Raw genomic sequence first — 23,710 nt, forward strand, 5'->3', positions numbered from 1 at the left:
TTCAGATACTTGTCTGAGATCTTTCAGATACTTGTCTGGTTGAGATCTTTCAGATACTTGTCTGAGATCTTTCAGATACTTGTCTGGTTGAGATCTTTCAGATACTTGTCTGAGATCTTTCAGATACTTGTCTGAGATCTTTCAGATACTTGTCTGGTTGAGATCTTTCAGATACTTGTCTGAGATCTTTCAGATACTTGTCTGAGATCTTTCAGATACTTGTCTGAGATCTTTCAGATACTTGTCTGAGATCTTTCAGATACGTGTCTGAGATCTTTCAGATACTTGTCTGGTTGAGATCTTTCAGATACTTGTCTGGTTGAGATCTTTCAGATACTTGTCTGGTTGAGATCTTTCAGATACTTGTCTGGTTGAGATCTTTCAGATACTTGTCTGAGATCTTTCAGATACTTGTCTGAGATCTTTCAGATACTTGTCTGGTTGAGATCTTTCAGATACTTGTCTGGTTGAGATCTTTCAGATACTTGTCTGAGATCTTTCAGATACTTGTCTGGTTGAGATCTTTCAGATACTTGTCTGGTTGAGATCTTTCAGATACTTGTCTGGTTGAGATCTTTCAGATACTTGTCTGGTTGAGATCTTTCAGATACTTGTCATTGTTACCTTGTCTATCTTACCAGTAGCACATTGTTACCTTGTTCATCTTACCAGTAGCACATTGTTACCTTGTCTATCTAACCAGTAGCACACTGTTACCTTGTCTATCTTACCAGTAGCACTTTGTTACCATGTCTATCTTACCAGTAGCACATTGTTACCTTGTCCATCTTACCAGTAGCACATTGTTACCTTGTCTAGCTTACCAGTAGCACATTGTTACCTTGTCTATCTTACCAGTAGCACATTGTTACCTTGTCTATCTTACTAGTAGCACATTGTTACCTTGTCCATCTTACCAGTAGCACATTGTTACCTTGTCTATCTTACTAGTAGCACATTGTTACCTTGTCCATCTTACCAGTAGCACATTGTTACCTTGTCTATCTTACCAGTAGCACATTGTTACCTTGTCTATCTTAGGATTTCTCTTGCTCCACTGTGTACACCTTTACCATTTTATTATTATCATTGTAAAATGTTATGCACTGTATAGATAGTTGTGTGTGTCAGTTCATTGTACACTGGCATGACATCATTAGAGCTACTTGAAACATGTCAGTTCATTGTACACTGGCATGACATCATTAGAGCTACTTGAAACATGTCAGTTCATTGTACACTGGCATGACATCATTAGAGCTACTTGAAACATGTCAGTTCATTGTACACTGGCATGACATCATTAGAGCTACTTGAAACATGTCAGTTCATTGTACACTGGCATGACATCATTAGAGCTACTTGACACGTCATGTCAGTTCATTGTACACTGGCATGACATCATTAGAGCTACTTGACACGTCATGTAAGTTCATTGTATCCTGCTGAATTGTTCGATCAGTTTGAATATTGTTGTGTTGACTAGTTTGATGTGATCTGTACAGGATGTGGGACTGTTTACATATTGGACGTTTGAATATTGTTGAGTTGACTAGTTTGATGTGATCTGTACAGGATGTGGGACTGTTTACATATTGGACGTTTGAATATTGTTGAGTTGACTAGTTTGATGTGATCTGTACAGGATGTGGGACTGTTTACATATTGGACGTTTGAATATTGTTGAGTTGACTAGTTTGATGTGATCTGTACAGGATGTGGGACTGTTTACATATTGGACGTTTGAATATTGTTGTGTTGACTAGTTTGATGTGATCTGTACAGGATGTGGGACTGTTTACATATTGGACGTTTGAATATTGTTGTGTTGACTAGTTTGATGTGATCTGTACAGGATGTGGGACTGTTTACATATTGGACGTGTGCACCAGTCAACTGAGACTTGTCCAACAATTTGACTGGAATGATGGATTGTTTGACGTGACATGGGCAGAGAACAATGAAAATATTTTCATCACTGCAGGCGGGGATGGATCCATACAAATCTGGGACCTAGGCCAGACTAAGGTGCTTGCTTCAGTCTTCTAACCAACCCTAACCCTAGGCCAGACTAAGGTGCTTGCTTCAGTCTTCTAACCAACCCTAACCTTAGGCCAGACTAAGGTGCTTGCTTCAGTCTTCTAACCAACCCTAACCCTAGGCCAGACTAAGGTGCTTGCTTCAGTCTTCTAACCAACCCTAACCTTAGGCCAGACTAAGGTGCTTGCTTCAGTCTTCTAACCAACCCTAACCCTAGGCCAGACTAAGGTGCTTGCTTCAGTCTTCTAACCAACCCTAACCTTAGGCCAGACTAAGGTGCTTGCTTCAGTCTTCTAACCAACCCTAACCTTAGGCCAGACTTAGGTGCTTGCTTCAGTCTTCTAACCAACCCTAACCCTAACCTTAGGCCAGACTAAGGTGCTTGCTTCAGTCTTCTAACCAACCCTAACCTTAGGCCAGACTAAGGTGCTTGCTTCAGTCTTCTAACCAACCCTAACCTTAGGCCAGACTAAGGTGCTTGCTTCAGTCTTCTAACCAACCCTAACCTTAGGCCAGACTTAGGTGCTTGCTTCAGTCTTCTAACCAACCCTAACCCTAACCTTAGGCCAGACTAAGGTGCTTGCTTCAGTCTTCTAACCAACCCTAACCTTAGGCCAGACTAAGGTGCTTGCTTCAGTCTTCTAACCAACCCTAACCTTAGGCCAGACTAAGGTGCTTGCTTCAGTCTTCTAACCAACCCTAACCTTAGGCCAGACTAAGGTGCTTGCTTCAGTCTTCTAACCAACCCTAACCCTAGGCCAGACTAAGGTGCTTGCTTCAGTCTTCTAACCAACCCTAACCTTAGGCCAGACTAAGGTGCTTGCTTCAGTCTTCTAACCAACCCTAACCCTAGGCCAGACTAAGGTGCTTGCTTCAGTCTTCTAACCAACCCTAACCTTAGGCCAGACTAAGGTGCTTGCTTCAGTCTTCTAACCAACCCTAACCCTAACCTTAGGCCAGACTAAGGTGCTTGCTTCAGTCTTCTAACCAACCCTAACCCTAGGCCAGACTAAGGTGCTTGCTTCAGTCTTCTAACCAACCCTAACCTTAGGCCAGACTTAGGTGCTTGCTTCAGTCTTCTAACCAACCCTAACCCTAACCTTAGGCCAGACTAAGGTGCTTGCTTCAGTCTTCTAACCAACCCTAACCCTAACCTTAGGCCAGACTAAGGTGCTTGCTTCAGTCTTCTAACCAACCCTAACCTTAGGCCAGACTAAGGTGCTTGCTTCAGTCTTCTAACCAACCCTAACCCTAACCTTAGGCCAGACTAAGGTGCTTGCTTCAGTCTTCTAACCAACCCTAACCCTAACCTTAGGCCAGACTAAGGTGCTTGCTTCAGTCTTCTAACCAACCCTAACCCTAGGCCAGACTAAGGTGCTTGCTTCAGTCTTCTAACCAACCCTAACCTTAATTTTAGGCCAGACTAAGGTGCTTGCTTCAGTCTTCTAACCAACCCTAACCCTAGGCCAGACTAAGGTGCTTGCTTCAGTCTTCTAACCAACCCTAACCTTAATTTTAGGCCAGACTAAGGTGCTTGCTTCAGTCTTCTAACCAACCCTAACCCTAGGCCAGACTAAGGTGCTTGCTTCAGTCTTCTAACCAACCCTAACCTTAGGCCAGACTAAGGTGCTTGCTTCAGTCTTCTAACCAACCCTAACCCTAACCTTAGGCCAGACTAAGGTGCTTGCTTCAGTCTTCTAACCAACCCTAACCCTAACCTTAGGCCAGACTAAGGTGCTTGCTTCAGTCTTCTAACCAACCCTAACCCTAGGCCAGACTAAGGTGCTTGCTTCAGTCTTCTAACCAACCCTAACCCTAACCTTAGGCCAGACTAAGGTGCTTGCTTCAGTCTTCTAACCAACCCTAACCTTAATTTTAGGCCAGACTAAGGTGCTTGCTTCAGTCTTCTAACCAACCCTAACCTTAGGCCAGACTAAGGTGCTTGCTTCAGTCTTCTAACCAACCCTAACCTTAGGCCAGACTAAGGTGCTTGCTTCAGTCTTCTAACCAACCCTAACCCTAACCTTAGGCCAGACTAAGGTGCTTGCTTCAGTCTTCTAACCAACCCTAACCTTAGGCCAGACTAAGGTGCTTGCTTCAGTCTTCTAACCAACCCTAACCCTAACCTTAGGCCAGACTAAGGTGCTTGCTTCAGTCTTCTAACCAACCCTAACCTTAGGCCAGACTAAGGTGCTTGCTTCAGTCTTCTAACCAACCCTAACCCTAACCTTAGGCCAGACTAAGGTGCTTGCTTCAGTCTTCTAACCAACCCTAACCCTAACCTTAGGCCAGACTAAGGTGCTTGCTTCAGTCTTCTAACCAACCCTAACCCTAGGCCAGACTAAGGTGCTTGCTTCAGTCTTCTAACCAACCCTAACCCTAACCTTAGGCCAGACTAAGGTGCTTGCTTCAGTCTTCTAACCAACCCTAACCTTAATTTTAGGCCAGACTAAGGTGCTTGCTTCAGTCTTCTAACCAACCCTAACCCTAGGCCAGACTAAGGTGCTTGCTTCAGTCTTCTAACCAACCCTAACCCTAACCTTAGGCCAGACTAAGGTGCTTGCTTCAGTCTTCTAACCAACCCTAACCTTAGGCCAGACTAAGGTGCTTGCTTCAGTCTTCTAACCAACCCTAACCTTAGGCCAGACTAAGGTGCTTGCTTCAGTCTTCTAACCAACCCTAACCCTAACCTTAGGCCAGACTAAGGTGCTTGCTTCAGTCTTCTAACCAACCCTAACCTTAGGCCAGACTAAGGTGCTTGCTTCAGTCTTCTAACCAACCCTAACCCTAGGCCAGACTAAGGTGCTTGCTTCAGTCTTCTAACCAACCCTAACCCTAACCTTAGGCCAGACTAAGGTGCTTGCTTCAGTCTTCTAACCAACCCTAACCCTAGGCCAGACTAAGGTGCTTGCTTCAGTCTTCTAACCAACCCTAACCCTAACCTTAGGCCAGACTAAGGTGCTTGCTTCAGTCTTCTAACCAACCCTAACCTTAATTTTAGGCCAGACTAAGGTGCTTGCTTCAGTCTTCTAACCAACCCTAACCCTAGGCCAGACTAAGGTGCTTGCTTCAGTCTTCTAACCAACCCTAACCCTAACCTTAGGCCAGACTAAGGTGCTTGCTTCAGTCTTCTAACCAACCCTAACCTTAACCTTAGGCCAGACTAAGGTGCTTGCTTCAGTCTTCTAATACCTACTGGCAGTAATTTAACCCTAACTTACTGTTAGTAACTTAACCCTAACTTACTGGCTGTAATTTAACCCTAATTACTGTCAGTAATCTAACCCTAACTTACTGGCAGTAATTTAACCCTAACTTACTGGCTGTAATTTAACCCTAATTACTGTCAGTAATCTAACCCTAACTTACTCGCAGTATCAGTAATTTAACCCTAACTTACTGTCAGTAATTTAACCCTAACTTACTGGCAGTAATTTAACCCTAACTTACTGTCAGTAATTTAACCCTAACTTACTGGCAGTAATTTAACCCTAACTTACTGGCAGTAATTTAACCCTAACTTACTGTCAGTAATTTAACCCTAACTTACTGTCAGTAATTTAACCTAAACTTATTGGCAGTAATTTAACCCTAACTTACTGGCAGTAATTTAACCCTAACTTACTCGCAGTATCAGTAATTTAACCCTAACTTACTGTCAGTAATGTAACCCTAACTTACTGGCTGTAATTTAACCCTAATTACTGTCAGTAATCTAACCCTAACTTACTGGCAGTAATTTAACCCTAACTTACTGTCAGTAATTTAACCCTAACTTACTGGCAGTATCAGTAATTTAACCCTAACTTACTGTCAGTAATTTAACCCTAACTTACTGTCAGTAATTTAACCCTAACTTACTGGCAGTAATTTAACCCTAACTTACTGGCAGTAATTTAACCCTAACTTACTGGCAGTATCAGTAATTTAACCCTATTCTATTGTTTAATCCAAGGCGTTATGATTTCTACAGGGTCCCCTCAAAGTTTGGCAAGAACACACCAAAGAGGTAAGTTCAACTTTTTTTTTATTTGTTGAAAAAAATAACTTATATGTAATTTTTTGTGAACTATTGTTGCCTAGTCAATGTTTTGTGAACTATTGTTGCCAGTCAATGTTTTGTGAACTATTGTTGCCAGGTCAATGTTTTGTGAATTATTGTTGCCAGGTCAATGTTTTGTGAATTATTGTTGCCAGGTCAATGTTTTGTGAACTATTGTTGCCAGGTCAATGTTTTGTGAACTATTGTTGCCAGGTCAATGTTTTGTGAACTATTGTTGCCAGGTCAATGTTTTGTGAACTATTGTTGCCAGGTCAATGTTTTGTGAACTATTGTTGCCAGGTCAATGTTTTGTGAACTATTGTTGCCAGGTCAATGTTTTGTGAACTATTGTTGCCAGGTCAATGTTTTGTGAACTATTGTTGCCAGGTCAATGTTTTGTGAATTATTGTTGCCAGGTCAATGTTTTGTGAATTATTGTTGCCTGGTCAATGTTTTGTGAACTATTGTTGCCAGGTCAATGTTTTGTGAACTATTGTTGCCAGGTCAATGTTTTGTGAACTATTGTTGCCAGGTCAATGTTTTGTGAACTATTGTTGCCAGGTCAATGTTTTGTGAACTATTGTTGCCAGGTCAATGTTTTGTGAACTATTGTTGCCAGGTCAATGTTTTGTGAACTATTGTTGCCAGGTCAATGTTTTGTGAACTATTGTTGCCAGGTCAATGTTTTGTGAACTATTGTTGCCAGGTCAATGTTTTGTGAACTATTGTTGCCAGGTCAATGTTTTGTGAACTATTGTTGCCAGGTCAATGTTTTGTGAACTATTGTTGCCAGGTCAATGTTTTGTGAACTATTGTTGCCAGGTCAATGTTTTGTGAACTATTGTTGCCAGGTCAATGTTTTGTGAACTATTGTTGCCAGGTCAATGTTTTGTGAACTATTGTTGCCAGGTCAATGTTTTGTGAACTATTGTTGCCAGGTCAATGTTTTGTGAACTATTGTTGCCTAGTCAATGTTTTGTGAACTATTGTTGCCAGGTCAATGTTTTGTGAACTATTGTTGCCTAGTTAATGTTTTGTGAACTATTGTTGCCAGGTCAATGTTTTGTGAACTATTGTTGCCAGGTCAATGTTTTGTGAACTATTGTTGCCAGGTCAATGTTTTGTGAACTATTGTTGCCTAGTTAATGTTTTGTGAACTATTGTTGCCAGGTCAATGTTTTGTGAACTATTGTTGCCAGGTCAATGTTTTGTGAACTATTGTTGCCAGGTCAATGTTTTGTGAACTATTGTTGCCAGGTCAATGTTTTGTGAACTATTGTTGCCAGGTCAATATTTTGTGAACTATTGTTGCCAGGTCAATGTTTTGTGAACTATTGTTGCCAGGTCAATGTTTTGTGAACTATTGTTGCCTAGTCAATGTTTTGTGAACTATTGTTGCCTAGTCAATGTTTTGTGAACTATTGTTGCCAGGTCAATATTTTGTGAACTATTGTTGCCAGGTCAATGTTTTGGGAACTATTGTTGCCTAGTCAATGTTTTGTGAACTATTGTTGCCAGGTCAATGTTTTGTGAACTATTGTTGCCAGGTCAATGCAGTTGAATGGTGTCAAACAAGGAATGAAAACTTTGTTTTGAGTGGATCCTGGGACAAGTTGATTAAATTGGTTAGATTTATGGTTTAACTGTTCTCTCTCTCTCTCTCTCTGGTTTAAGTTTATTTTTTCATTTAAATTATCTTTTCTGGTCGAAATTGTGTGTCCGGTGTCAGTGCCAATTAAAATGAGGGCTCCGGATACAGTTACATTTTTTATTACATTTAGTCTGCGCTTACATGGGTGTTGCTGGTTAATTTTCCGTTTCCTGTTCAATTTCTCAATCTAGTTTAAATATTGGTTAAATATTGGTTAAATATTGGTTAAATATTGGTTAAATATTGGTTAAATATTGGTTAAATATTAGTTTAATATTGGTTAAATATTGGTTAAATATTGGCTAAATATTGGTTAAATTCATTTTCGGTTTAATGGCCATTTCCAGTTAAATTTTCTGATCCAGATAAAATTTTTGTTTTAAGAAAGTTAAGTTTCCACTATACAATGTATGGTACCAGAAAGTTTACTCGAATGTACTGTGATATGGTGGAATATTGGAAATTGCGAGAAAATTATTTTCTCATAGTAACATTAAAACATAAAGCTGGATTATATTTTTTCCTATCTTACAGTCATGATTGCTTTACTAATATAGAGTTAATATATCTACTGATTAACTTGACTGACATTGAACAACTAAGCCAAACTGACTATTAGTCTCCTGACTATCTGACTTAGTCTCCTGACTATCTGACTTAGTCTCCTGACTATCTGACTTAGTCTCCTGACTATCTGACTTAGTCTCCTGACTATCTGACTTAGTCTCCTGACTATCTGACTTAGTCTCCTGACTATCTGACTTAGTCTCCTGACTATCTGACTTAGTCTCCTGACTATCTGACTTAGTCTCCTGACTATCTGACTTAGTCTCCTGACTATCTGACTTAGTCTCCTGACTATCTGACTTAGTCTCCTGACTATCTGACTTAGTCTCCTGACTATCTGACTTAGTCTCCTGACTATCTGACTTAGTCTCCTGACTATCTGACTTAGTCTCCTGACTATCTGACTGGCTTTCCTCCCCAGTGGGACATAAATGCCAGCAAGTCCATTGGAACATTTCCTGGCCATGATCACATCGTCTACCACGTGTCCTGGGCACCACTCAAATCTGCCTGCTTTGCTTCTGCCTCAGGTTCGTTTGGCTAGCCACAGTCAATAATGACATGAATGTTTGGCTAGCCACCCAGTCAATAATGACATGAATGTTTGGCTAGCCACAGACCCAGTCAATAATGACATGAATGTTTGGCTAGCCACCCAGTCAATAATGACATGAATGTTTGGCTAGCCACAGACCCAGTCAATAATGACATGAATGTTTGGCTAGCCACAGACCCAGTCAATAATGACATGAATGTTTGGCTAGCCACACACCCAGTCAATAATGACATGAATGTTTGGCTAGCCACCCACCCAGTCAATAATGAGATGAATGTTTGGCTAGCCACAGACCCAGTCAATAATGACATGAATGTTTGGCTAGCCACAGACCCAGTCAATAATGACATGAATGTTTGGCTAGCCACACACCCAGTCAATAATGACATGAATGTTTGGCTAGCCACCCACCCAGTCAATAATGAGATGAATGTGTGGCTAGCCACCCAGTCAATAATGACATGAATGTTTGGCTAGCCACCCAGTCAATAATGACATGAATGTTTGGCTAGCCACAGACCCAGTCAATAATGACATGAATGTTTGGCTAGCCACAGACCCAGTCAATAATGACATGAATGTTTGGCTAGCCACACACCCAGTCAATAATGACATGAATGTTTGGCTAGCCACAGACCCAGTCAATAATGACATGAATGTTTGGCTAGCCACCCAGTCAATAATGACATGAATGTTTGGCTAGCCACAGACCCAGTCAATAATGACATGAATGTTTGGCTAGCCACCCAGTCAATAATGACATGAATGTTTGGCTAGCCACCCAGTCAATAATGACATGAATGTTTGGCTAGCCACAGACCCAGTCAATAATGACATGAATGTTTGGCTAGCCACAGACCCAGTCAATAATGACATGAATGTTTGGCTAGCCACCCACCCAGTCAATAATGACATGAATGTTTGGCTAGCCACCCAGTCAATAATGACATGAATGTTTGGCTAGCCACAGACCCAGTCAATAATGACATGAATGTTTGGCTAGCCACACACCCAGTCAATAATGACATGAATGTTTGGCTAGCCACAGACCCAGTCAATAATGACATGAATGTTTGGCTAGCCACACAGTCAATAATGACATGAATGTTTGGCTAGCCACAGACCCAGTCAATAATGAGATGAATGTTTGGCTAGCCACCCAGTCAATAATGACATGAATGTTTGGCTAGCCACAGACCCAGTCAATAATGACATGAATGTTTGGCTAGCCACCCACCCAGTCAATAATGACATGAATGTTTGGCTAGCCACAGACCCAGTCAATAATGACATGAATGTTTGGCTAGCCACCCAGTCAATAATGACATGAATGTTTGGCTAGCCACCCACCCAGTCAATAATGACATGAATGTTTGGCTAGCCACAGACCCAGTCAATAATGACATGAATGTTTGGCTAGCCACAGACCCAGTCAATAATGACATGAATGTTTGGCTAGCCACACACCCAGTCAATAATGACATGAATGTTTGGCTAGCCACAGACCCAGTCAATAATGACATGAATGTTTGGCTAGCCACCCAGTCAATAATGACATGAATGTTTGGCTAGCCACACACCCAGTCAATAATGACATGAATGTTTGGCTAGCCACAGACCCAGTCAATAATGAGATGAATGTTTGGCTAGCCACCCAGTCAATAATGACATGAATGTTTGGCTAGCCACACACCCAGTCAATAATGACATGAATGTTTGGCTAGCCACAGACCCAGTCAATAATGACATGAATGTTTGGCTAGCCACACAGTCAATAATGACATGAATGTTTGGCTAGCCACAGTCAATAATGACATGAATGTTTGGCTAGCCACAGACCCAGTCAATAATGACATGAATGTTTGGCTAGCCACAGACCCAGTCAATAATGACATGAATGTTTGGCTAGCCACACACCCAGTCAATAATGACATGAATGTTTGGCTAGCCACCCAGTCAATAATGAGATGAATGTTTGGCTAGCCACAGACCCAGTCAATAATGACATGAATGTTTGGCTAGCCACAGACCCAGTCAATAATGACATGAATGTTTGGCTAGCCACAGACCCAGTCAATAATGACATGAATGTTTGGCTAGCCACAGACCCAGTCAATAATGACATGAATGTTTGGCTAGCCACAGACCCAGTCAATAATGACATGAATGTTTGGCTAGCCACACAGTCAATAATGACATGAATGTTTGGCTAGCCACAGTCAATAATGACATGAATGTTTGGCTAGCCACAGACCCAGTCAATAATGACATGAATGTTTGGCTAGCCACCCACCCAGTCAATAATGACATGAATGTTTGGCTAGCCACACACCCAGTCAATAATGACATGAATGTTTGGCTAGCCACAGACCCAGTCAATAATGACATGAATGTTTGGCTAGCCACACAGTCAATAATGACATGAATGTTTGGCTAGCCACAGACCCAGTCAATAATGACATGAATGTTTGGCTAGCCACAGACCCAGTCAATAATGACATGAATGTTTGGCTAGCCACACACCCAGTCAATAATGACATGAATGTTTGGCTAGCCACAGACCCAGTCAATAATGACATGAATGTTTGGCTAGCCACAGACCCAGTCAATAATGACATGAATGTTTGGCTAGCCACAGACCCAGTCAATAATGAGATGAATGTTTGGCTAGCCACCCACCCAGTCAATAATGAGATGAATGTTTGGCTAGCCACCCACCCAGTCAATAATGACATGAATGTTTGGCTAGCCACAGACCCAGTCAATAATGACATGAATGTTTGGCTAGCCACAGACCCAGTCAATAATGACATGAATGTTTGGCTAGCCACAGACCCAGTCAATAATGACATGAATGTTTGGCTAGCCACAGACCCAGTCAATAATGACATGAATGTTTGGCTAGCCACCCACCCAGTCAATAATGACATGAATGTTTGGCTAGCCACACACCCAGTCAATAATGACATGAATGTTTGGCTAGCCACAGACCCAGTCAATAATGAGATGAATGTTTGGCTAGCCACCCAGTCAATAATGACATGAATGTTTGGCTAGCCACAGACCCAGTCAATAATGACATGAATGTTTGGCTAGCCACACAGTCAATAATGACATGAATGTTTGGCTAGCCACAGTCAATAATGACATGAATGTTTGGCTAGCCACAGACCCAGTCAATAATGACATGAATGTTTGGCTAGCCACAGACCCAGTCAATAATGACATGAATGTTTGGCTAGCCACAGACCCAGTCAATAATGACATGAATGTTTGGCTAGCCACACACCCAGTCAATAATGACATGAATGTTTGGCTAGCCACAGACCCAGTCAATAATGACATGAATGTTTGGCTAGCCACAGACCCAGTCAATAATGAGATGAATGTTTGGCTAGCCACCCAGTCAATAATGACATGAATGTTTGGCTAGCCACAGTCAATAATGACATGAATGTTTGGCTAGCCACAGACCCAGTCAATAATGACATGAATGTTTGGCTAGCCACCCACCCAGTCAATAATGACATGAATGTTTGGCTAGCCACACACCCAGTCAATAATGACATGAATGTTTGGCTAGCCACAGACCCAGTCAATAATGACATGAATGTTTGGCTAGCCACACAGTCAATAATGACATGAATGTTTGGCTAGCCACAGACCCAGTCAATAATGACATGAATGTTTGGCTAGCCACAGACCCAGTCAATAATGACATGAATGTTTGGCTAGCCACACACCCAGTCAATAATGAGATGAATGTTTGGCTAGCCACAGACCCAGTCAATAATGACATGAATGTTTGGCTAGCCACCCACCCAGTCAATAATGACATGAATGTTTGGCTAGCCACAGATCCAGTCAATAATGACATGAATGTTTGGCTAGCCACCCAGTCAATAATGACATGAATGTTTGGCTAGCTACAGATCCAGTCAATAATGACATGAATGTTTGGCTAGCCACAGACCCAGTCAATAATGACATGAATGTTTGGCTAGCCACACAGTCAATAATGACATGAATGTTTGGCTAGCCACAGACCCAGTCAATAATGACATGAATGTTTGGCTAGCCACCCACCCAGTCAATAATGACATGAATGTTTGGCTAGCCACACAGTCAATAATGACATGAATGTTTGGCTAGCCACAGACCCAGTCAATAATGACATGAATGTTTGGCTAGCCACAGACCCAGTCAATAATGACATGAATGTTTGGCTAGCCACAGACCCAGTCAATAATGACATGAATGTTTGGCTAGCCACCCAGTCAATAATGAGATGAATGTTTGGCTAGCCACAGACCCAGTCAATAATGACATGAATGTTTGGCTAGCCACACAGTCAATAATGACATGAATGTTTGGCTAGCCACAGACCCAGTCAATAATGAGATGAATGTTTGGCTAGCCACAGACCCAGTCAATAATGACATGAATGTTTGGCTAGCCACACACCCAGTCAATAATGACATGAATGTTTGGCTAGCCACAGACCCAGTCAATAATGACATGAATGTTTGGCTAGCCACAGACCCAGTCAATAATGACATGAATGTTTGGCTAGCCACAGACCCAGTCAATAATGACATGAATGTTTGGCTAGCCACACACCCAGTCAATAATGACATGAATGTTTGGCTAGCCACCCACCCAGTCAATAATGACATGAATGTTTGGCTAGCCACCCACCCAGTCAATAATGACATGAATGTTTGGCTAGCCACAGACCCAGTCAATAATGACATGAATGTTTGGCTAGCCACCCACCCAGTCAATAATGACATGAATGTTTGGCTAGCCACCCACCCAGTCAATAATGACATGAATGTTTGGCTAGCCACACACCCAGTCAATAATGACATGAATGTTTGGCTAGCCACAGACCCAGTCAATAATGACATGAATGTTTGGCTAGCCACCCACCCAGTCAATAATGACATGAATGTTTGGCTAGCCACACACCCAGTCAATAATGACATGAATGTTTGGCTAGCCACAGACCCAGTCAATAATGACATGAATGTTTGGCTAGCCACAGACCCAGTCAATAATGACATGAATGTTTGGCTAGCCACAGACCCAGTCAATAATGACATGAATGTTTGGCTAGCCACCCACCCAGTCAATAATGACATGAATGTTTGGCTAGCCACACACCCAGTCAATAATGACATGAATGTTTGGCTAGCCACAGACCCAGTCAATAATGACATGAATGTTTGGCTAGCCACAGACCCAGTCAATAATGAGATGAATGTTTGGCTAGCCACCCACCCAGTCAATAATGACATGAATGTTTGGCTAGCCACAGACCCAGTCAATAATGAGATGAATGTTTGGCTAGCCACCCACCCAGTCAATAATGACATGAATGTTTGGCTAGCCACAGACCCAGTCAATAATGACATGAATGTTTGGCTAGCCACACAGTCAATAATGACATGAATGTTTGGCTAGCCACAGTCAATAATGACATGAATGTTTGGCTAGCCACAGACCCAGTCAATAATGACATGAATGTTTGGCTAGCCACAGACCCAGTCAATAATGACATGAATGTTTGGCTAGCCACAGACCCAGTCAATAATGAGATGAATGTTTGGCTAGCCACAGACCCAGTCAATAATGACATGAATGTTTGGCTAGCCACAGACCCAGTCAATAATGACATGAATGTTTGGCTAGCCACAGACCCAGTCAATAATGACATGAATGTTTGGCTAGCCACCCACCCAGTCAATAATGACATGAATGTTTGGCTAGCCACAGATCCAGTCAATAATGACATGAATGTTTGGCTAGCCACCCAGTCAATAATGACATGAATGTTTGGCTAGCTACAGATCCAGTCAATAATGACATGAATGTTTGGCTAGCCACAGACCCAGTCAATAATGACATGAATGTTTGGCTAGCCACACAGTCAATAATGACATGAATGTTTGGCTAGCCACAGACCCAGTCAATAATGACATGAATGTTTGGCTAGCCACCCACCCAGTCAATAATGACATGAATGTTTGGCTAGCCACACAGTCAATAATGACATGAATGTTTGGCTAGCCACAGTCAATAATGACATGAATGTTTGGCTAGCCACACAGTCAATAATGACATGAATGTTTGGCTAGCCACAGTCAATAATGACATGAATGTTTGGCTAGCCACAGACCCAGTCAATAATGACATGAATGTTTGGCTAGCCACCCACCCAGTCAATAATGAGATGAATGTTTGGCTAGCCACAGATCCAGTCAATAATGACATGAATGTTTGGCTAGCCACCCACCCAGTCAATAATGACATGAATGTTTGGCTAGCCACCCAGTCAATAATGACATGAATGTTTGGCTAGCCACCCAGTCAATAATGACATGAATGTTTGGCTAGCCACAGACCCAGTCAATAATGACATGAATGTTTGGCTAGCCACAGACCCAGTCAATAATGACATGAATGTTTGGCTAGCCACAGTCAATAATGACATGAATGTTTGGCTAGCCACAGACCCAGTCAATAATGACATGAATGTTTGGCTAGCCACAGTCAATAATGACATGAATGTTTGGCTAGCCACAGACCCAGTCAATAATGACATGAATGTTTGGCTAGCCACAGACCCAGTCAATAATGACATGAATGTTTGGCTAGCCACAGTCAATAATGACATGAATGTTTGGCTAGCCACAGACCCAGTCAATAATGACATGAATGTTTGGCTAGCCACAGACCCAGTCAATAATGACATGAATGTTTGGCTAGCCACACACCCAGTCAATAATGACATGAATGTTTGGCTAGCCACAGACCCAGTCAATAATGAGATGAATGTTTGGCTAGCCACCCAGTCAATAATGACATGAATGTTTGGCTAGCCACAGTCAATAATGACATGAATGTTTGGCTAGCCACCCAGTCAATAATGACATGAATGTTTGGCTAGCCACAGACCCAGTCAATAATGAGATGAATGTTTGGCTAGCCACAGACCCAGTCAATAATGACATGAATGTTTGGCTAGCTACAGACCCAGTCAATAATGACATGAATGTTTGGCTAGCCACAGACCCAGTCAATAATGACATGAATGTTTGGCTAGCCACCCACCCAGTCAATAATGACATGAATGTTTGGCTAGCCACAGACCCAGTCAATAATGAGATGAATGTTTGGCTAGCCACAGACCCAGTCAATAATGACATGAATGTTTGGCTAGCTACAGACCCAGTCAATAATGACATGAATGTTTGGCTAGCCACAGACCCAGTCAATAATGACATGAATGTTTGGCTAGCCACAGTCAATAATGACATGAATGTTTGGCTAGCCACAGACCCAGTCAATAATGACATGAATGTTTGGCTAGCCACCCACCCAGTCAATAATGACATGAATGTTTGGCTAGCCACAGACCCAGTCAATAATGACATGAATGTTTGGCTAGCCACCCAGTCAATAATGAGATGAATGTTTGGCTAGCCACCCAGTCAATAATGACATGAATGTTTGGCTAGCCACCCAGTCAATAATGACATGAATGTTTGGCTAGCCACCCAGTCAATAATGAGATGAATGTTTGGCTAGCCACCCAGTCAATAATGACATGAATGTTTGGCTAGCCACCCAGTCAATAATGACATGAATGTTTGGCTAGCCACAGACCCAGTCAATAATGACATGAATGTTTGGCTAGCCACACACCCAGTCAATAATGACATGAATGTTTGGCTAGCCACAGATCCAGTCAATAATGACATGAATGTTTGGCTAGCCACCCAGTCAATAATGACATGAATGTTTGGCTAGCCACCCAGTCAATAATGACATGAATGTTTGGCTAGCCACCCACCCAGTCAATAATGAGATGAATGTTTGGCTAGCCACCCAGTCAATAATGAGATGAATGTTTGGCTAGCCACAGACCCAGTCAATAATGACATGAATGTTTGGCTAGCCACAGACCCAGTCAATAATGAGATGAATGTTTGGCTAGCCACAGACCCAGTCAATAATGACATGAATGTTTGGCTAGCCACACACCCAGTCAATAATGACATGAATGTTTGGCTAGCCACAGACCCAGTCAATAATGACATGAATGTTTGGCTAGCCACAGACCCAGTCAATAATGACATGAATGTTTGGCTAGCCACAGATCCAGTCAATAATGACATGAATGTTTGGCTAGCCACCCAGTCAATAATGACATGAATGTTTGGCTAGCCACCCAGTCAATAATGACATGAATGTTTGGCTAGCCACAGACCCAGTCAATAATGACATGAATGTTTGGCTAGCCACCCACCCAGTCAATAATGACATGAATGTTTGGCTAGCCACAGACCCAGTCAATAATGACATGAATGTTTGGCTAGCCACAGATCCAGTCAATAATGACATGAATGTTTGGCTAGCCACCCAGTCAATAATGACATGAATGTTTGGCTAGCCACCCAGTCAATAATGACATGAATGTTTGGCTAGCCACACACCCAGTCAATAATGAGATGAATGTTTGGCTAGCCACACACCCAGTCAATAATGAGATGAATGTTTGGCTAGCCACAGACCCAGTCAATAATGAGATGAATGTTTGGCTAGCCACAGACCCAGTCAATAATGACATGAATGTTTGGCTAGCCACCCAGTCAATAATGACATGAATGTTTGGCTAGCCACCCAGTCAATAATGACATGAATGTTTGGCTAGCCACCCAGTCAATAATGACATGAATGTTTGGCTAGCCACACACCCAGTCAATAATGAGATGAATGTTTGGCTAGCCACACACCCAGTCAATAATGAGATGAATGTTTGGCTAGCCACAGACCCAGTCAATAATGAGATGAATGTTTGGCTAGCTACAGACCCAGTCAATAATGACATGAATGTTTGGCTAGCCACAGACCCAGTCAATAATGACATGAATGTTTGGCTAGCCACCCAGTCAATAATGACATGAATGTTTGGCTAGCCACACACCCAGTCAATAATGACATGAATGTTTGGCTAGCCACAGACCCAGTCAATAATGACATGAATGTTTGGCTAGCCACAGTCAATAATGACATGAATGTTTGGCTAGCCACAGACCCAGTCAATAATGACATGAATGTTTGGCTAGCCACAGACCCAGTCAATAATGAGATGAATGTTTGGCTAGCCACCCAGTCAATAATGACATGAATGTTTGGCTAGCCACAGACCCAGTCAATAATGACATGAATGTTTGGCTAGCCACAGACCCAGTCAATAATGACATGAATGTTTGGCTAGCCACCCAGTCAATAATGACATGAATGTTTGGCTAGCCACAGACCCAGTCAATAATGAGATGAATGTTTGGCTAGCCACAGACCCAGTCAATAATGACATGAATGTTTGGCTAGCCACAGACCCAGTCAATAATGACATGAATGTTTGGCTAGCCACCCACCCAGTCAATAATGACATGAATGTTTGGCTAGCCACACACCCAGTCAATAATGACATGAATGTTTGGCTAGCCACAGACCCAGTCAATAATGACATGAATGTTTGGCTAGCCACAGACCCAGTCAATAATGACATGAATGTTTGGCTAGCCACAGACCCAGTCAATAATGAGATGAATGTTTGGCTAGCCACAGACCCAGTCAATAATGACATGAATGTTTGGCTAGCCACAGACCCAGTCAATAATGAGATGAATGTTTGGCTAGCCACCCACCCAGTCAATAATGACATGAATGTTTGGCTAGCCACAGACCCAGTCAATAATGACATGAATGTTTGGCTAGCCACCCAGTCAATAATGAGATGAATGTTTGGCTAGCCACAGACCCAGTCAATAATGACATGAATGTTTGGCTAGCCACAGACCCAGTCAATAATGACATGAATGTTTGGCTAGCCACAGACCCAGTCAATAATGACATGAATGTTTGGCTAGCCACAGACCCAGTCAATAATGACATGAATGTTTGGCTAGCCACCCAGTCAATAATGAGATGAATGTTTGGCTAGCCACAGACCCAGTCAATAATGACATGAATGTTTGGCTAGCCACAGACCCAGTCAATAATGACATGAATGTTTGGCTAGCCACAGACCCAGTCAATAATGACATGAATGTTTGGCTAGCCACCCAGTCAATAATGACATGAATGTTTGGCTAGCCACAGACCCAGTCAATAATGACATGAATGTTTGGCTAGCCACAGTCAATAATGACATGAATGTTTGGCTAGCCACAGACCCAGTCAATAATGACATGAATGTTTGGCTAGCTACAGACCCAGTCAATAATGACATGAATGTTTGGCTAGCCACACAGTCAATAATGACATGAATGTTTGGCTAGCCACAGACCCAGTCAATAATGACATGAATGTTTGGCTAGCCACACACCCAGTCAATAATGACATGAATGTTTGGCTAGCCACAGACCCAGTCAATAATGACATGAATGTTTGGCTAGCCACAGACCCAGTCAATAATGAGATGAATGTTTGGCTAGCCACCCAGTCAATAATGACATGAATGTTTGGCTAGCTACAGACCCAGTCAATAATGACATGAATGTTTGGCTAGCCACAGACCCAGTCAATAATGACATGAATGTTTGGCTAGCCACAGACCCAGTCAATAATGACATGAATGTTTGGCTAGCCACCCACCCAGTCAATAATGACATGAATGTTTGGCTAGCCACAGTCAATAATGACATGAATGTTTGGCTAGCCACCCAGTCAATAATGACATGAATGTTTGGCTAGCCACAGACCCAGTCAATAATGACATGAATGTTTGGCTAGCCACAGACCCAGTCAATAATGACATGAATGTTTGGCTAGCCACAGACCCAGTCAATAATGAGATGAATGTTTGGCTAGCCACACAGTCAATAATGACATGAATGTTTGGCTAGCCACAGACCCAGTCAATAATGACATGAATGTTTGGCTAGCCACAGACCCAGTCAATAATGAGATGAATGTTTGGCTAGCCACCCAGTCAATAATGACATGAATGTTTGGCTAGCTACAGACCCAGTCAATAATGACATGAATGTTTGGCTAGCCACAGACCCAGTCAATAATGACATGAATGTTTGGCTAGCCACAGACCCAGTCAATAATGACATGAATGTTTGGCTAGCCACAGACCCAGTCAATAATGACATGAATGTTTGGCTAGCCACAGACCCAGTCAATAATGAGATGAATGTTTGGCTAGCCACAGACCCAGTCAATAATGACATGAATGTTTGGCTAGCCACAGACCCAGTCAATAATGACATGAATGTTTGGCTAGCCACAGACCCAGTCAATAATGACATGAATGTTTGGCTAGCCACAGACCCAGTCAATAATGACATGAATGTTTGGCTAGCCACCCAGTCAATAATGAGATGAATGTTTGGCTAGCCACAGACCCAGTCAATAATGACATGAATGTTTGGCTAGCCACACAGTCAATAATGACATGAATGTTTGGCTAGCCACCCAGTCAATAATGACATGAATGTTTGGCTAGCCACCCAGTCAATAATGACATGAATGTTTGGCTAGCCACAGATCCAGTCAATAATGACATGAATGTTTGGCTAGCCACACAGTCAATAATGACATGAATGTTTGGCTAGCCACAGACCCAGTCAATAATGACATGAATGTTTGGCTAGCCACAGACCCAGTCAATAATGACATGAATGTTTGGCTAGCCACAGACCCAGTCAATAATGACATGAATGTTTGGCTAGCCACACACCCAGTCAATAATGAGCCACAAGTTACTGTTTAGATACCCATCAAAAGTATTATATGAATATTAGCATAATTAAATTGATTACTTTGAAGATGGTCATAATTACTGCATGGATGCCCTTACAATATAGCATAATGAATATGCAAGTCATTACTTTATAGAAGCCGCTACAATGTTTAATAATATAAAAGTATAATAAAGACGGCATTAATCACACACTTTGATATAAAGTATAATAAAGACGGCATTAATCACACACTTTGATATAAAGTATAATAAAGACGGCATTAATCACACACTTTGATATAAAGTATAATAAAGACGGCTTTAATCCCACACTTTGATATAAAGTATAATAAAGATGGCATTAATCACACACTTTGATATAAAGTATAATAAAGACGGCATTAATCCCACACTTTGATATAAAGTATAATAAAGACGGCTTTAATCCCACACTTTGATATAAAGTATAATAAAGACGGCATTAATCACACACTTTGATATAAAGTATAATAAAGACGGCATTAATCCCACACTTTGATATAAAGTATAATAAAGATGGCATTAATCACACACTTTGATATAAAGTATAATAAAGACGGCATTAATCCCACACTTTGATATAAAGTATAATAAAGACGGCTTTAATCCCACACTTTGATATAAAGTATAATAAAGACGGCATTAATCACACACTTTGATATAAAGTATAATAAAGACGGCATTAATCCCACACTTTGATATAAAGTATAATAAAGACGGCATTAATCACACACTTTGATATAAAGTATAATAAAGACGGCATTAATCACACACTTTGATATAAAGTATAATAAAGACGGCATTAATTTATGGAAGTGTTTACTATGGGATGGCTCTTGTGCGAGACAGACAGTATGTCAAAACAAGTGACAGACAGTATGTCAAAACAAGTGACAGACAGTATGTCAAAACAAGTTACAGACAGTATGTCAAAACAAGTGACAGACAGTATGTCAAAACAAGGGATAGGTGATAGAATGCTACATTTTTTTGGATAACGTTGTCAAGTGAATGAATAAGTCCGGAAACAGGTAGAAAGTTACAATAATATAATGACACATACCCTTTTTTGTTAAAATAAGTTTTTAAAAAAATCATCAGTTGAATGTCCTTAAGCAGATCACCCGGGTCCTGACCCACAACCCAGGGGGGGGGGGGGGGCATACAGAAATTTCTGGGGTTGCGGACACAGGTAAAAGTATATATTTTCTATATAAATTACATTTTGTTCTGGGGGGCGGACGACCCCCCCCCCCCTCTGCATGCCACTGGTTAGGGTTAGAGCCAAGGTTTGAAATTATGTGTGAGAGATGAAGATCATAATATTTTACTATTAGGGAACCAAACTCACTGAACTACCTAGTAGCTTAAATACAAAGTCAGACTAGTGATAAGCCTGGCAAAGTCAGATATTTATTTCAGGTGATCATTCATTAAGGATATGGGACACAAGACAAACTAGTCAAGTGCTTGCTATAGCTGCACATAGTGGAGAGATTCTCACTTGTGATTGGTGTAAATACAACCAGGTCAGTTGCTTGTAATTGGTGTAAATACAACCGGGTCAGTTGCTTGTAATTGGTGTAAATACAACCAGGTCAGTTGCTTATAATTGGTGTAAATACAACCAGGTCAGTTGCTTGTAATTGGTGTAAATACAACCAGGTCAGTTGCTTATAATTGGTGTAAATACAACCGGGTCAGTTGCTTGTAATTGGTGTAAATATATAACAAAGAATGCTTAAAAGATAAACCCAATATCAAACTTTAAATTTAAACTATTGCTAATTTAAACACAAACTTTTTGAAAGTTTTATATTTTAATCATTAAAAGATATTTTTAAAATTGATTTTTTTTGTTATATTGATGATCTAACCACATGAAACCAATGTTACAAATGTTTTTTATTCATCACTCATCTAATAATATATTGAAACAGAATGAGTAAATATTGAAATGAGGACTATAAAAATGTCAAATGGACAACAGAATGTGAATGAAAATTACTTGTTATAGTAACAGTAGGGTTAGGGTAGCAGTAGGCTTGTAAGAGGACCCAGTGATACAAATTCTAATAGTCGAATAGGTTTTATCAGAGGCTCCTGTGACATTACAGAACATGATTTTCTCTGGTGGTGCTGATGGTTTGGTCAAAGGCTGGGACCTGCGCAACCTGCACATTCCTTTATTTCAACTCAGTGCCCATAAATATGCTGTGCGCCGCATTAAAGTAAGTAAATACTTGCATTTCTTTTACTTTAGATTTGGATGTGACAAATTGTCTATATAAGTAAACTGGTGTAAAAGTTGACTGCTGCTCAAAAACAAATTAGCAGGGTCATAATCACCCCCCCCCCCCCCACAACAACGAACAACCATAAAGTTTCCCCCCCCCCCCCACAACAACAGACCACCATAAAGTACACCCCCCCCACAACAACAAACAACCATAAAGTACACCCCCCCCCACAACAACAAACAACCATAAAGTTCCCCCCCCCCCCTCAACAAACAACCATAAAGTACACCCCCCCCCCCACAACAACAAACAACCATAAAGTACACCCCCCCACAACAAACAACCATAAAGTCCCCCCCCCCCCCTCAACAAACAACCATAAAGTTCACCCCCCCCCCCCATACAGACAACATATTCCCACAAATTTTGTCTATAAGCTTTATACCAGTAGTATCACAAATTTTGTCTATAAGCTTTATACCAGTAGTATCACAAATTTTGTCTATAAGCTTTATACCAGCAGTATCACAAATTTTGTCTATAAGCTTTATACCAGCAGTATCACAAATTTTGTCTATAAGCTTTATACCAGCAGTATCACAAACTTTGTCTATAAGCTTTATACCAGTAGTATCACAAATTTTGTCTATAAGCTTTATACCAGCAGTATCACAAATTTTGTCTATAAGCTTTATACCAGCAGTATCACAAACTGTGTCTATATATAGCAGCAGTATTATAAACTTTGTTTATATATATATACCAGCAGTATCAAAAACTGTCTATATATAGCATCAGTATCACAAAATGA

General features: G+C 41.3%; 1 protein-coding gene across 1 annotated transcript in view; it reads left to right on the forward strand.

Annotated features, from left to right (window-relative positions):
- Positions 1 to 22,890, forward strand: part of LOC131928916 (peroxisomal targeting signal 2 receptor) — a gene marked incomplete at its 3' end in the record, with an annotated part of 34,406 nt that extends 11,516 nt beyond the window's left edge. The window contains exons 3-8 of the mRNA XM_059285085.1: positions 1,856 to 2,028; positions 6,014 to 6,049; positions 7,630 to 7,707; positions 8,722 to 8,830; positions 22,082 to 22,188; positions 22,777 to 22,890. Coding sequence (XP_059141068.1) covers positions 1,856 to 2,028; positions 6,014 to 6,049; positions 7,630 to 7,707; positions 8,722 to 8,830; positions 22,082 to 22,188; positions 22,777 to 22,890 — 617 coding nt within the window. The remainder of the gene's footprint in view (positions 1 to 1,855; positions 2,029 to 6,013; positions 6,050 to 7,629; positions 7,708 to 8,721; positions 8,831 to 22,081; positions 22,189 to 22,776) is intronic.
- Positions 22,891 to 23,710: the final 820 nt, after the last annotated feature.

Source organism: Physella acuta, unplaced genomic scaffold (genome assembly GCF_028476545.2).
Source record: "Physella acuta isolate Inbredline_101_S28 unplaced genomic scaffold, ASM2847654v3 ptg001567l, whole genome shotgun sequence".
Taxonomy (NCBI): domain Eukaryota; kingdom Metazoa; phylum Mollusca; class Gastropoda; family Physidae; genus Physella; species Physella acuta.